The 12,083-nt window shown below is 40.3% G+C and overlaps 1 protein-coding gene across 5 annotated transcripts in view; it reads left to right on the plus strand.

The window, feature by feature from the left end:
• Positions 1-12,083, plus strand: part of ZDHHC14 (zDHHC palmitoyltransferase 14) — a 59,394-nt gene that overhangs the window by 20,830 nt on the left and 26,481 nt on the right. For 3 of the 5 annotated variants that reach the window (XR_014524385.1, XM_083496531.1, XM_083496533.1), the window contains exons 2-3: positions 245-417; positions 6,987-7,145. Coding sequence is in view for 4 of the 5 variants with exons in the window: in XM_083496531.1 (XP_083352657.1) it covers positions 245-417; positions 6,987-7,145 (332 nt within the window). In the remaining variant the exon portion in view is untranslated. The remainder of the gene's footprint in view (positions 1-244; positions 418-6,986; positions 7,146-12,083) is intronic. The other 2 variants (XM_083496532.1, XM_083496534.1) reach the window with 1 other exon arrangement.

Raw genomic sequence — 12,083 nt, forward strand, 5'->3', positions numbered from 1 at the left:
ATTGGAAATTACATCAGCAGCCTTATTACTACTACTAATAATTTGATTTCTTACCCTCCCTTCATCATAAGGTCCCAGGGCAGAGTATAGCAATTTAAAATTCAATCTTAAAAAGTTAAAACAAATTACATTTATAGGAATAGGGTGGGTCCTGAAAAATATCTCAGGTGTCAAAAACTAGGGTAAAAGGTGTATTATGCAGTATTAATAACCCTTAAACTTTCAATTTTTCTCTGTTTTACAGTTGTCGATATTTATCAGATCAGATTACACCTGCTATTCCTGCAGTAGGAGCAATTCTGTTCTTTTTTGTTATGGGGACCTTGCTACGTACTAGCTTCAGTGATCCTGGAGTCCTGCCTCGTGCAACACCAGATGAAGCAGCAGATCTTGAAAGACAAATAGGTAACACTGAAGGTCTGTTGTTGTCCCATCATCTTCTTTGTAACTGTGTGTGTGTGTGTGTGTATGCGTGCGTGCGTGCGTGCGTGCGCGTGCACGCGTGCACGCGTGCGCACACACACACACACACACACGTGCGTGCGTGCGTGCTGAATGGCAACATCACATACTTGTTCTTTTTTCTAAAAAGAAGTGAGTTTTGTAATTTTTCAGTTCTAGGGCAGTGTTAACTGGAATGGTCTGTCTTGTAGATTTTCAAAAGAAGCATTTGTGTTTACAGTGATATTGAAAAGGAGCAACAGTGACTTCTGCAGCACACTCTCAAAATTCAAAATGTGACTACTGGTCCAAAACGGTTACCAACCTCTGATGTGGAGTGTCTGGCCAAGAATGGAGTGCTTATGTTAGGGGTGCCAAGTTGAATAAAATATTGTGGGGCCCAGGTAAGCCCTGCCCCACATAATCACATGACTCAGAGGACACAAACTGTTTGACTGGAAATGTCCACCAACTTTAGGGGAGGGCAGCCCCCTCAAATATTTTATTTTGGGGCCAAAGCCTGTACGGCCCCTAGGAGTTGGCTCCTACCGGTTATGTGAATTCACTTTCAGGAGACACAGGCATATAGCAGTGTGGTTTTAATCTCTCCCTGCTGATGGGCAGGTGGGGACCCAGAGGACTGGAAGAAATCCAGCAGTGGGTCAAGGGTTCGCCATCCCTGATCTACACAGTTGGGGGTCTTTGTACATCTGGATCCATTGCTGTCACTTGAGGCTCAGGTGGCCATGGTGGTGCAAAGTGCCTTCCGTCAGCTTCTGCCAGTAGTCCAGCTGTACCCTTATCTGGGCAGGGATAGCCTAACTTCTGTTGTCCATACTTTGGTAACCTCTAGGTTAGATTACTGCAACATGTTATATGTGGGGCTGCCTCTGAAAAAGGTTTGAAAACTAGCTACTGTATTGCAGATTTTGGCTGCCAAGTTGCTCACTGGGGCAAGACGGTTTGAGCATATAATGCCAATCCTGGCCCTACAGCACTGGCTGCCTATTAGTTTCTGGGCCCAATTCAAAGTGCTGGTCTTGACCTATAAAACTTTAAATAGTTCTGGACTGCATCTACCCCCGTGTGAATCAACCTGGACCTTGTGTTCAGCATCTGAGGCCTTTCTTTGTATGCCTCCTCCACAAGAGGTCCAGAGAGTGGCAACACAAGGATGGGCCTTTTCTGTGGTGGCTCCCTGCTTCAGGAATGCTCTTCCCAAGGAGGCTCGTCTGAAACCTTCGTCACATACCATTAGGCACCAGGCAAAAACATTCTTCATCTCCTAGGCCTTTGGCTAAACAATCAATGGCCTTTTAAATTGGGGGGAGGTGTACTTGTTTGTTATTATTGTATGTATTTTTGAATTTTTATATTGTAAACCACCCTGTGATCTTTGAATGAAGGGCAGTATATAGATATTTAATAAATAACAATCTAAGTCATGAAAATGCTCTGTGTATTAGACAATGGTGGCTTTTGGTTTGTTTGCTGTCATTTTGGTGAGATACCTGAATGAGGGTGATCTGTGTTAGAAACTGATATATGTAAGCTAGGAGCTAAATGGCACCTTAAACCTAGGTTACGGGTGCAACAACGGGATGTCTTGGCGCACTTTTTTAATAACAAGAATACAAAGCTGAAAATGAATGAACTGCAGTTAAAATATCATGTTCATTTTTTACATTGTCCAGCCCTTCCCCTGCCCTCCCCCTAATATTCTTAAGGGAGAAGTGGGGAGGTAGAAGGGTCCTCCTTTCCTTCCACTCTGCAGTTTTAATCTGAAATCTCAGGCGCAGTACTGCATCCAGAGCTCAGAAACTGCTTGCACTAATGAAATTCCCTGTCGCAAAATGCGCCTAGAGCAATGGGAGTTTCAAACCCTGAGGATAATGTTTTGTCATTGTTTCATTAAGTTGTATGATACTTTTTCTTTTTTATTACTGTCCCCAACCCTCAAACATTCCATGAGCAAATGTTTAAATCACCCATAAATTAGCATATGGAGTTCACCATCTCTGATCTAAACTGTTGAAAAGCTTTTTGTATTTGTGTAGTGATGGGCTAAATTCATTTTTTCTAACAGGAGGTAATGTCAGTGTTTACATTAGAGGTATTCCTCTGTCTTTTATTTATATATCTGCAGATTTATAAATTCCTTCACAACCAAAAGTTACTGAGGTGGTGTACAAACAGTACAATACAATACATTAAAATAAGATAAAATACAAAAAATACAAAACCCAATAAACTAAAAGCAATATAACAATTCCTGCAATTGTACTGTTATCATTTTATTTTTAAAAGCCTTCTCGTACAAAAATATCCTCAGTAGCTGCCTAAACATCAAGACACAAAGGGGTTGGGTAATTTCGTTTGATAACTGGAACATAGACTTTAATCCAGCAAAAGTTCTAAATTGTTTTGCCAGGCTCCAATATGGGCCACTTCAGAAGTTTCAAAAAAGCAGCATTGGAGGAAAAGGAAGTAGTTAATTCTTCCATTCCCATTTCCTCCAAGACCCATGAGAAATGCACATTTTTGACATCACATTGGGCAACATGTATCTGCCCCTGTCATCAAGAAATGACTGAAGTGCAAGTCATTCCTACTTCCTCTCTATCCCTGAAACACCGAGATAATCCCTTCGTGTTTGCTTCAGCTAATTTCCTCCATCTTCCAGCATATTTGAGATCAAATCTGTATGACTGGGTAAATATCCAATGCAGCACCATTGGGGGCTTTTTTGTATTTTTTTCCCTCCTGGAAGAATCTTGCAACATTAAAGCTTGCTTTCAGCATTTTAAATGTAGATGGTCCAAATAAAGTGTTCGTTTGCTTGCTTTGAATGAGCCAACTGCTGTTCCCTCTTTCCAGCTATAAATAATGAAACTGCATAATAAGCCTTTGGAAACAGCTGTTAATACAGTATAAATAAGTTAGAAGAGAATGTTTTATGTTGAAAGGTACTGTCTTGCATCTATTCCTGTAGTGGTGAAACCAGATGAAGTTACGGGTTAGGAAACCAGGGAGAAAATTGCACGTAGTTTTCTTTGCTAAGAGCACAGGCTTTTAGACTGATATCAGTATTTATGAACACTTGCAAATGAAGGGATTTAGCATTTGTTCACCGTACAAGTTTGAGGAAGGAGATAAGCAAATAAGTTCATCCTCTAAATAACATTTGCATATGTATTTGTATATATATTTATGTGAGGGCTGAATTAAGAATAGAGTTTGGAGGACTTGGTCAAAGACCTTTTTCATTAGGTTGGGGCATGGTTAATTAAGGTCATACTGAATCTTATTAACGTCAGGAACTATTCAGGGGCTTGTAATTCCTACCCTAATATTACAAGGCATAAGGCTTTATTGTGCCACTCTGCTTATTTATGTGTGTACTCTGGCAACCAAGACTGCTTTCAGTTGGTTATTAAATTTAAAAAGATACAACACATTGTGATTATCTTAGAGCATAATGCAGAATAAATGTGTTAGGTGCTATCTTGCCATGGCAAATACGAGTATCTGGGAATTTGTAAAATTCTTTGAGCAGATGCACTGGAGTGGATGCTGTCTGATCATCTTGGATGTCATTACATTTATACTTCAGCTTTAATTTGATGTCTTCAGTTCATTTAAGGATTTCTAATTTAATGAGTTCTTCAGTTTGGGCACAAAGTACTTCTATTTGGGATAGTTAATTGCACTCATGGTATTGATGTGGACATATTAGTAGTTGGTTTAAGTGATCATTATGCAATTTGATTAAGTTTCTGTTCTTACCAAACAGAGTGGCAGAAGTATAAAGAGCCTTCAGATGTTAGCTAGTCACATAGAATGCAGTGTTTGTTTTTTAAAATCCTTATTAATTGGAGGATTGTCACAGATTTTTCCTGTTCTCAGGTACTGCAAAATAGGCCATATTAACTACCCTTACAAAGCATGCTGCTTTTGTGTACTAACACTGTGGTGTTCCTGCATAATAAATAAAGTCATTTTCCCATTTGCTCTCAATGTGCATGCCACGTTTTTATAGAGTATTTTAGGTCAGGAAGGGATAATGTTCACACAAGTACATGCATTCAAAATTGCTGTGCCACAGATTCCCTGTGATGCCCTTGTTTTCTAAGGGAACCTGCTATTACACATTACAACATTGCTTTTGAGAATTCCCAAATGAGTTTCAGAGCTTAATCTGTCCTGTAAAGTTCAGAGTAAGTAATAACTAAAGAAATAAGAATTCTAGATGCCAGATAACCCAGTTTGTTCTGGTTTTCTTCCCATCCTCCTCCCTTGCAAAGGTATGGATACAAAAGCATCACATTCAACTAAATGAAACAGTGTTTGACCTTGGTTTATCAATTGTGAAAGCAGGGACCCCTTCTAGTGTGGACTAATGTCACAATAACCATACATTACGCAGAAGTAAAAAGGTAAAGGTACCCCTGCCCGTACGGGCCAGTCGTGACCTATTCTGGGGTTGTGTGCTCATCTCACTTAAGAGGCCGGGAGCCAGCGCTGTCCGGAGACACTTCCGGGTTACGTGGCCAGCGTGACAAAGCTGCTCTGGCGAGTCAGCACCAGCACACCGCACGGAAACGCCGTTACCTTCCCGCTATAAAGCGGTACCTATTTATCTAATTGCACTTAGGGGTGCTTTCGAACTGCTAGGTGGGCAGGAGCTGGGACCGAACGGCGGGAGCTCACCCCACCGCGGGGATTCGAACCACCGACCATACGATCGGCAAGTCCTAGGCACTGAGGTTTTACCCACAGCGCCACCCGCAGAAGTAATCCCCACTAAATTCTATAGGGATGGCTACCAAGTAGGCCTGGAGCCTGAACTGATCAATCTTAAAGGTGTCACACAGAACTGTTAACAAGGGCCCTACTAAACTTTCAGCCCTATGGAAAAAGTTTATCCCCCCACCCCAACTTTTTCGCTTCTATGGCTTTCCCCCCCATACTGTGGAAGGATAATAAATGGACTAAGGTGTAGGAGACCAGGGTTAAAATCATGGTTCATCTATGAAGCTCCCTAGGAGACCTTGGACTATTCATTGTCAGCCTTTGTCTCAGGGCTGTGAGCAGAAAATGTGAAAGAGAATCCCAAATGCCACCATAAGTTATTAGTAGTACAGAACAGAAATGTTTTAATTGGAGGATATATGTCCTCAAAGTATTTAGAGCAAAGTGCAAATTTGCCACCACCAACAAAAAGTTGCCTTGCCAGGAAAAAGGGCGCTTCAGAAGGTGCCAAGTGCTCTGCTGGAGTTAAATCAGGTCACTGAAGGCCTCTCAGGGCCACAGATGACAATAAAGATGCAGCAGAATTAACAGCATTAGGAAGAGCAAGAAGGGTTCTAAGTATGACTTTGTGTAGCTACACTCATCTAACAGATCTTTATGTGAATGACGATCGGACTCACTTGTTTTAAGTCAACACACAAAAACTGGCCGTATGAAGGTAGCAACATGAATAAGCAAATTCTTTTGGGTTTGGTTGCTACCTTTCTATTCTGAAATAAGTATTACTGAATTCAATGGAGCTTACTTCCAGGTAATAAATTAACTCCATCTATATCACCTGTCTGAGTGTCTCCCAACGTAAAACAAAACAATTAAAACTATTAATTAAAAGAAAAACACAATTAATATGTGATTTAAAACATTGTTAAAAGTATTCTTCAGGTTAAAACTTTTTCAATACACTTTTAAGAAAGAGATATTGCAAATAAATAAATATTATGGGTAAGACAAATATATGCATATAACAATATGCATGTAGTTTAGCACTTTATGCAAGGGTGAAACTAGGCTTTATTTCACCCAGGTCAGAGACCCAGTTTGGCATACACACTCCCCACATACATTTGTGCGCACACACACACACACACACACACACACACACACACACAGGCTGGGAGTCTCAGTGATGCCCTCTGGAGGCTTTACCCGGGGCGAGAAACCCGGCTAGCCCCCCCCCCCCGCTACAGCACTGCTTATGGTTGGCACAGAGGTCTCTTACTGTGTTTGTCCTTAGAGAATGAAATCTACAATCGGAAAATAATACCTATGCAGGTTAACTTGGAAGTAGGGCCCATTGAGTTCAGTGGGGTCACCCCCCAGTAAGTTAGCATAGGACTATAGCCTCCTGAAAAGAATCACACAGTACTGTATGGATGCAGGAATGATCATAATGCATAAGATGTTTGGGCTAAACACCTTCAGGACTAATTTCCCTCCCAAGGAAATGTAGGAATTAACAGATTTTTCTGCATGTCATCTTGGTTGTTGACACTGCATTTGGGACAAGTAAAGCTTCTCATATAACATCATGTTTTCAATCAAAAGAAGACTTAATACGGTTCAGTTTGTTATATATTACCCTCCTTATTTATAAAAAAGGATTTAAAGGACAATTTTAGTTAGCTATTTCCAATTCATATAGATTATATTAAAAATTACAGTAATGTACTTATTCCAAATATACTGGATGAAATCTCAATCTTTTGACTTCTTGTTTTTATTTCCATATTTAGAAATTGCAAATGGCTCCAGTTCAGGAGGGTATCGTCCACCTCCCAGAACAAAAGAAGTAGTCATCAATGGGCAGACAGTGAAGTTAAAATACTGTTTTACCTGCAAGATTTTTCGCCCACCTCGTGCCTCACATTGCAGCCTTTGTGATAACTGTGTAGGTGAGTAAAACACACACACAAAAATAATATACAGATCTTGCTAGCTATAATGAAAGATTAATATATACTGGTCAGTATATTTTGGTGCTTCTCATGATGAAAAGGAGATTCCAACTAAACAGCAGGAAGAACTTTCTGACCGTAAAAGCTGTTCAACAGTGGAACAGAATCCCTTGGGAGATTGCTGACTCTCCTTCACTGGAGGTTTTTAAGCCGAGGTTGCATTTCAGGGGGTTGGACTAGATGACCCTCAGGATTCCTTTCAGTTCTATGATACTATAACTTTTTTGTGTGTTTTCGGGCTTGATAGAGCCAAAAATAAAGTTTTCAGCCTGCTAAACTTTTCTGTTTGTGCACTATATAGATTCCTTTTCAATTCAGTTTTCCTGTTTGAGCATTCCCTCTTGTTAAGAGTCACAGTGATTCATCTCTCAATTCTTTGTTCAATTTGAAATAAAACCATGGAGCTTTGGGTTGATTCAGAGCCACAGGCTACACCTGTCACATTTATAGTAGGAATCTTTTGTGAGTCAGAACACCTGGAAACCTGGGGCAAAACAAAGAAAGCTTAAATGTAACATCTATTTTAACAGGGCATACATTTTTGCAGTAAAAATAAAAGATAATGCACTGTCCTAGCTTTCTTACTCGTTTGCTGTGGAATATAATGGCTTAACTTTGGTGTTGAATACACTGCCCTAACTTTGGTGTTGAAGGCTAAGTAAGAGGAGATAATGTTTAAAGTTATGTACTTCAAAATATAGTTTGTGAAGCAATATCTCTTCTGTATTATAGACTGAATCTGTGTGGTGCCTGTGGAAACATATTTCATCCATAGTTACCTCCCCCCCCAGGCCACTTTAATCTGTGCTTAAAAGTAGTCTTGTGTAAACAAACGAGAGAGAGAGAGAGAGAGAGAGAGATTCTGCTTGCAGAGTCTAGAATCCAGAATCTATTGGCAGAGCCTGGTAGCACGGCGGCAGCAAGAGCTCCCGTTCACCATTTTTGAGCCCTTGGAGTCTTTTTTTCTGGACTTTTGGCTCACTGACGTCCTCTTTGGGCTCAGGGAACGGTCTCCTCATGAGCCACAGGACTTTTCAGCTCTCCCACCATTTCAGGTTAGAATTGATTGACCCTGGTGCCGCACATATATGTGGTTGTGTGCGAGTTGATCGCGCGTAAGTGGGAGGATGCCTGCATTGAAGATTCTCTGTAACTCAGACAATATAATACAGTATATTACATACCTAATTCAGAATGGGGGTGGGTTACAGTTGAGGATGGAATGGGGAGCAAAGGTTACTGCTTGTTTGCTGCATATTATTGTCCTCAGGTGCTCTTTTTTAAATATACAGTGGGCCTGCCACTGACCCAAGGGTTCAGTTCCGTGGGTCCGTGTGCAGAGCCAAAATTGCACAAAGACAGGAACCTCCGGAACTGCCCCCTTCAGAGGGGCTGCTTACCAGGCTCTGACTGAGAGAGAGCCCTATCTCAGGTAAGCGAGGAAAACCCACTGGGCATACAGGTAGGGGGAAACAAACAGAGAAAAAGGATCACTTCTCTTTATTTATTTTTTATTCCCCCCCACCTGTGTAAGACTGTGATAGTGTAAGTTAAGCTACATGGTATGTAATTGTGATTAGGCCCCTAAGGAAGTTAGATTGGCTTCAACCAGAGCCAGGGTCTTTTCAACTCTGGCTCCGGTCTGGTGGAACGCTCTGCCTCATGAGACTAGGGCCCTGCAGGATCTGATTTCTTTCCGCAGGGCCTGTAAGACAGAGTTGTTCCACCTGCCCTTTGGCTTGGAGCCAATTTGATTCCCTCCCTCTCTTTCTTTTTTCTTTTCCTTCTCCTCCTGCGATGAGGCTACATTTTAATATTTTAATGTTGTATTTTAATTTTGTTTTTAAGTTGTAATCATTCAACTTGTTTTTATTATTGCTTGTAAGCCGCTCTGAGCCCAGCCTTGGCTGGGGAGGGCGGGGTATAAATAAAAATTATTATTATTATTTATTTTAAATATTTTTTCTTAGTTTTATTGAACACTCTATAATTCAGCTTCCCAACTTATTGTCATTTGCAACATTTACACAATAGTTGTATACACAGTATAATACTAGAATAAGGAAAATAATTTGTACATAAATATATTTTCCTGAAATCTCTTGTTGCGCAGTGTCTATAAACTGTCCAGCATTCTAAAAATGCATTTGTTTAACCATTATTTCCTCTTCTATATTAATTTTATCAATATAACAATAACCCAGATTCTTTCAAACCATTCCAAAATAAAAGGGGGTGTTCCCCCCATGCTTTTGCAATGCTTATTTTTGCATCAAATAATAGATTTAATATTACCTTGAAATCCTCCTCTAATAATCCTCCTCTTTAAAAATTTAATAAAACTGTTTTAAAATTCATTCGTAACTTGTAACCAAGCCTTTCTGTAATAAAATTCCAGATTTAAAATACATACAGCTATATAATTGGGCAGCTCTGAACTATGCAAGAAATCTGTTTGAGGCCTACTACATCTCCAACAGTTACTTTGTACTGGTGAATATATCCTACTAAGTCTATAGGGAGTCAAATATGTTATAAAATTATTCTTTTAACTCCACAGATGTTGTTCTTGCTAGAATCTTAACCCAAATCCAGTTGTATCCCTCAGTACTTAATTCCTACTGTAGATCACTAGCCGATATCCTCAAAAGTGTCCCTGGCTTGTTATCAAATTCCAAAATAATAAAACAGAACTGACTTGTTGTTTTCAGATATAAATAACATTTCATCTCTAGTCTCTGTTACCTCAATGTATTCTAATTCAGGCTATTGATGCTTCTCTCGTTGGAAAGTACAGTCATACCTCAGGTTGAAGTAGCTTCGGGATGAGCATTTTCAGGTTGTGTTCCGAAGCGACCCGAAATAACGGAACGTGTTACTTCCGGGTTTTGCCACTCACGCATGAGCAGATGCTCAAAATAATGTCACGTGCATATGCAGAAGCGGCGAATCGCGACCTGTGCACGCGCGGACGTGTACACCTTTCCTCCTAATCCCTCCCCCTCCCCTATTTTTCTCTAGATTTCTTGTTACCTTTATATTTTATACTATACTGTTATAGTATAGTATAGTGTGTATGAAAAAATGGAATTTTATAAGTAATTTCCTCTTGGTTTTCTTCATGATATCACAGCATTGATTTCAGTAGTCTCTTCAAAACAAGGCTTTCTGCTTCAGTTACTAAGCCTTCCCCATACCATTCGTTTAAAATGTCTAGTCTTGCAGCTTAGTATTGTAGGGGTCTCCCATTTCCCCATATTTTGATTTTTAAAAAGTTTTTAGTTTTAATTTTTTAAAAGGTATAAAGAATTGAATGCACAAATATGAATTTTAAGGTTTTTTGTACTTGCTTTCTGGAATAAATGTGAATTGATTTGTTTTACATCATCTGGGATATGGACACACCCACCCACACCCACCATAAGGGTGGGATTTTTTGGAGCCTACTATTTCTATATCCTTATCCTTGTTTTTTGATAACTGTTCTTGTTGAACAAAGCTAGGTCTAATTCCAAGGTAATTTCTACTGTTCAAAGTAATCCTTGAAGAGTAATCCTTTAATGCCTTTATAATTAAAGATGTGTGGGTGATTACAACAGGTGATCCTTTTGTATTTCATGGTCTACTGACCATTCAAGAGGTATTCAAGGAGCTTGAACTATTCATGAAACAGATTTGTACTGAATGTGGCATCATGGTAAGCAACCATTGTTTCTTAGGTAGAAGATATAGGATGTGGTTTATGTGTCCTTAACCCAGAGAAAAACTTAAGATAATCTTGCAGCAATTTATCTGAAATGGGCCTTGGCCAGGCTCTTGAACAGACAGACAGATTTTCCCCTCCAGGATACAAAAGCAGGGCAAAATCCAATAGGAACATAAGAAAAGCCCTGCTAGACCAGGCCAAGGGCAGTGACCAACCAGATGCCTGTGGAATAACTGAGCACAGCAGCACTCTCTCCCCTTGCAATTCCCAACAATAGACATTCAGAGGCATATTGCCACCAACAGTGGAGGCAGAACATAAGTAGCCATTGATAGCCACCTTGGGGGAGAGGGAACTTCTGAGCTGTTTTCAACCAACTGATTCCACCAACACAAGGGTTTCTGCTTCTGCAAGAGGACTTCGCCCCTCTCCACTCCCTGAATGCACCCTGCACCCTCCCTAAATCTATTCTAGAGGGTTGTGGGCAATGCCAGAATAGATATGGGGACATACAGGGGGAAGGAGGGGGAGAAGTTTTGTTGCACAAGTGAAAATCCTTGCACTGACAGAACGACTTAGTTGGATACTGCCCACTGTGTTAAATCCTGCCATTAACACACATAGTTCTGAATAGTTCTGTCATCAAATGTTCCCTTTTAATGCTATCTAATCCTAATTGAAAACTATTAATATTCTACTTAGAAACAGAGAAATTGTATGAACAACTGCAGCTGGGAAACAGTCCAATATTAAATTTTGATAGAGCCCTTTCAGTTTCCTTTTTGGTTTTCTGTCCCTGAGTTTGAAGGTACATATTGTAAGGCCCATGAGCTGGATCAAGTCCACACAAAGTAAAAGAGAGCAAGGGGCTAATCTCAAATTGTGGCCTGAGATTTGGGGCACTCCCAAAAGCCCCGCATGAGGTCAAAGGTCTCTGCAAAATGTTCCCTTCTTCTTAGATTGAAATGGGGAAGATTAGGTTCAGTAACAAATACCAGCTTGCTACCAAAGCCATGTGAACCTCTTCCCCTCTCACCTATGAGACAGTTGCTACACAGTGCCTGCATGAATTTGTTTAGGCTATGGAAACAGCCTTGGAAGTCTGTGTATACCCCAGGGGCACTATTCTGTTCCAATTCTAGTAAAGCAAGTAAAAAATTTGCAGGCGC

The sequence above is a fragment of the Podarcis liolepis genome, assembly GCF_965112155.1.
Source record: "Podarcis liolepis genome assembly, chromosome: 3".
Lineage (NCBI taxonomy): Eukaryota > Metazoa > Chordata > Lepidosauria > Squamata > Lacertidae > Podarcis > Podarcis liolepis.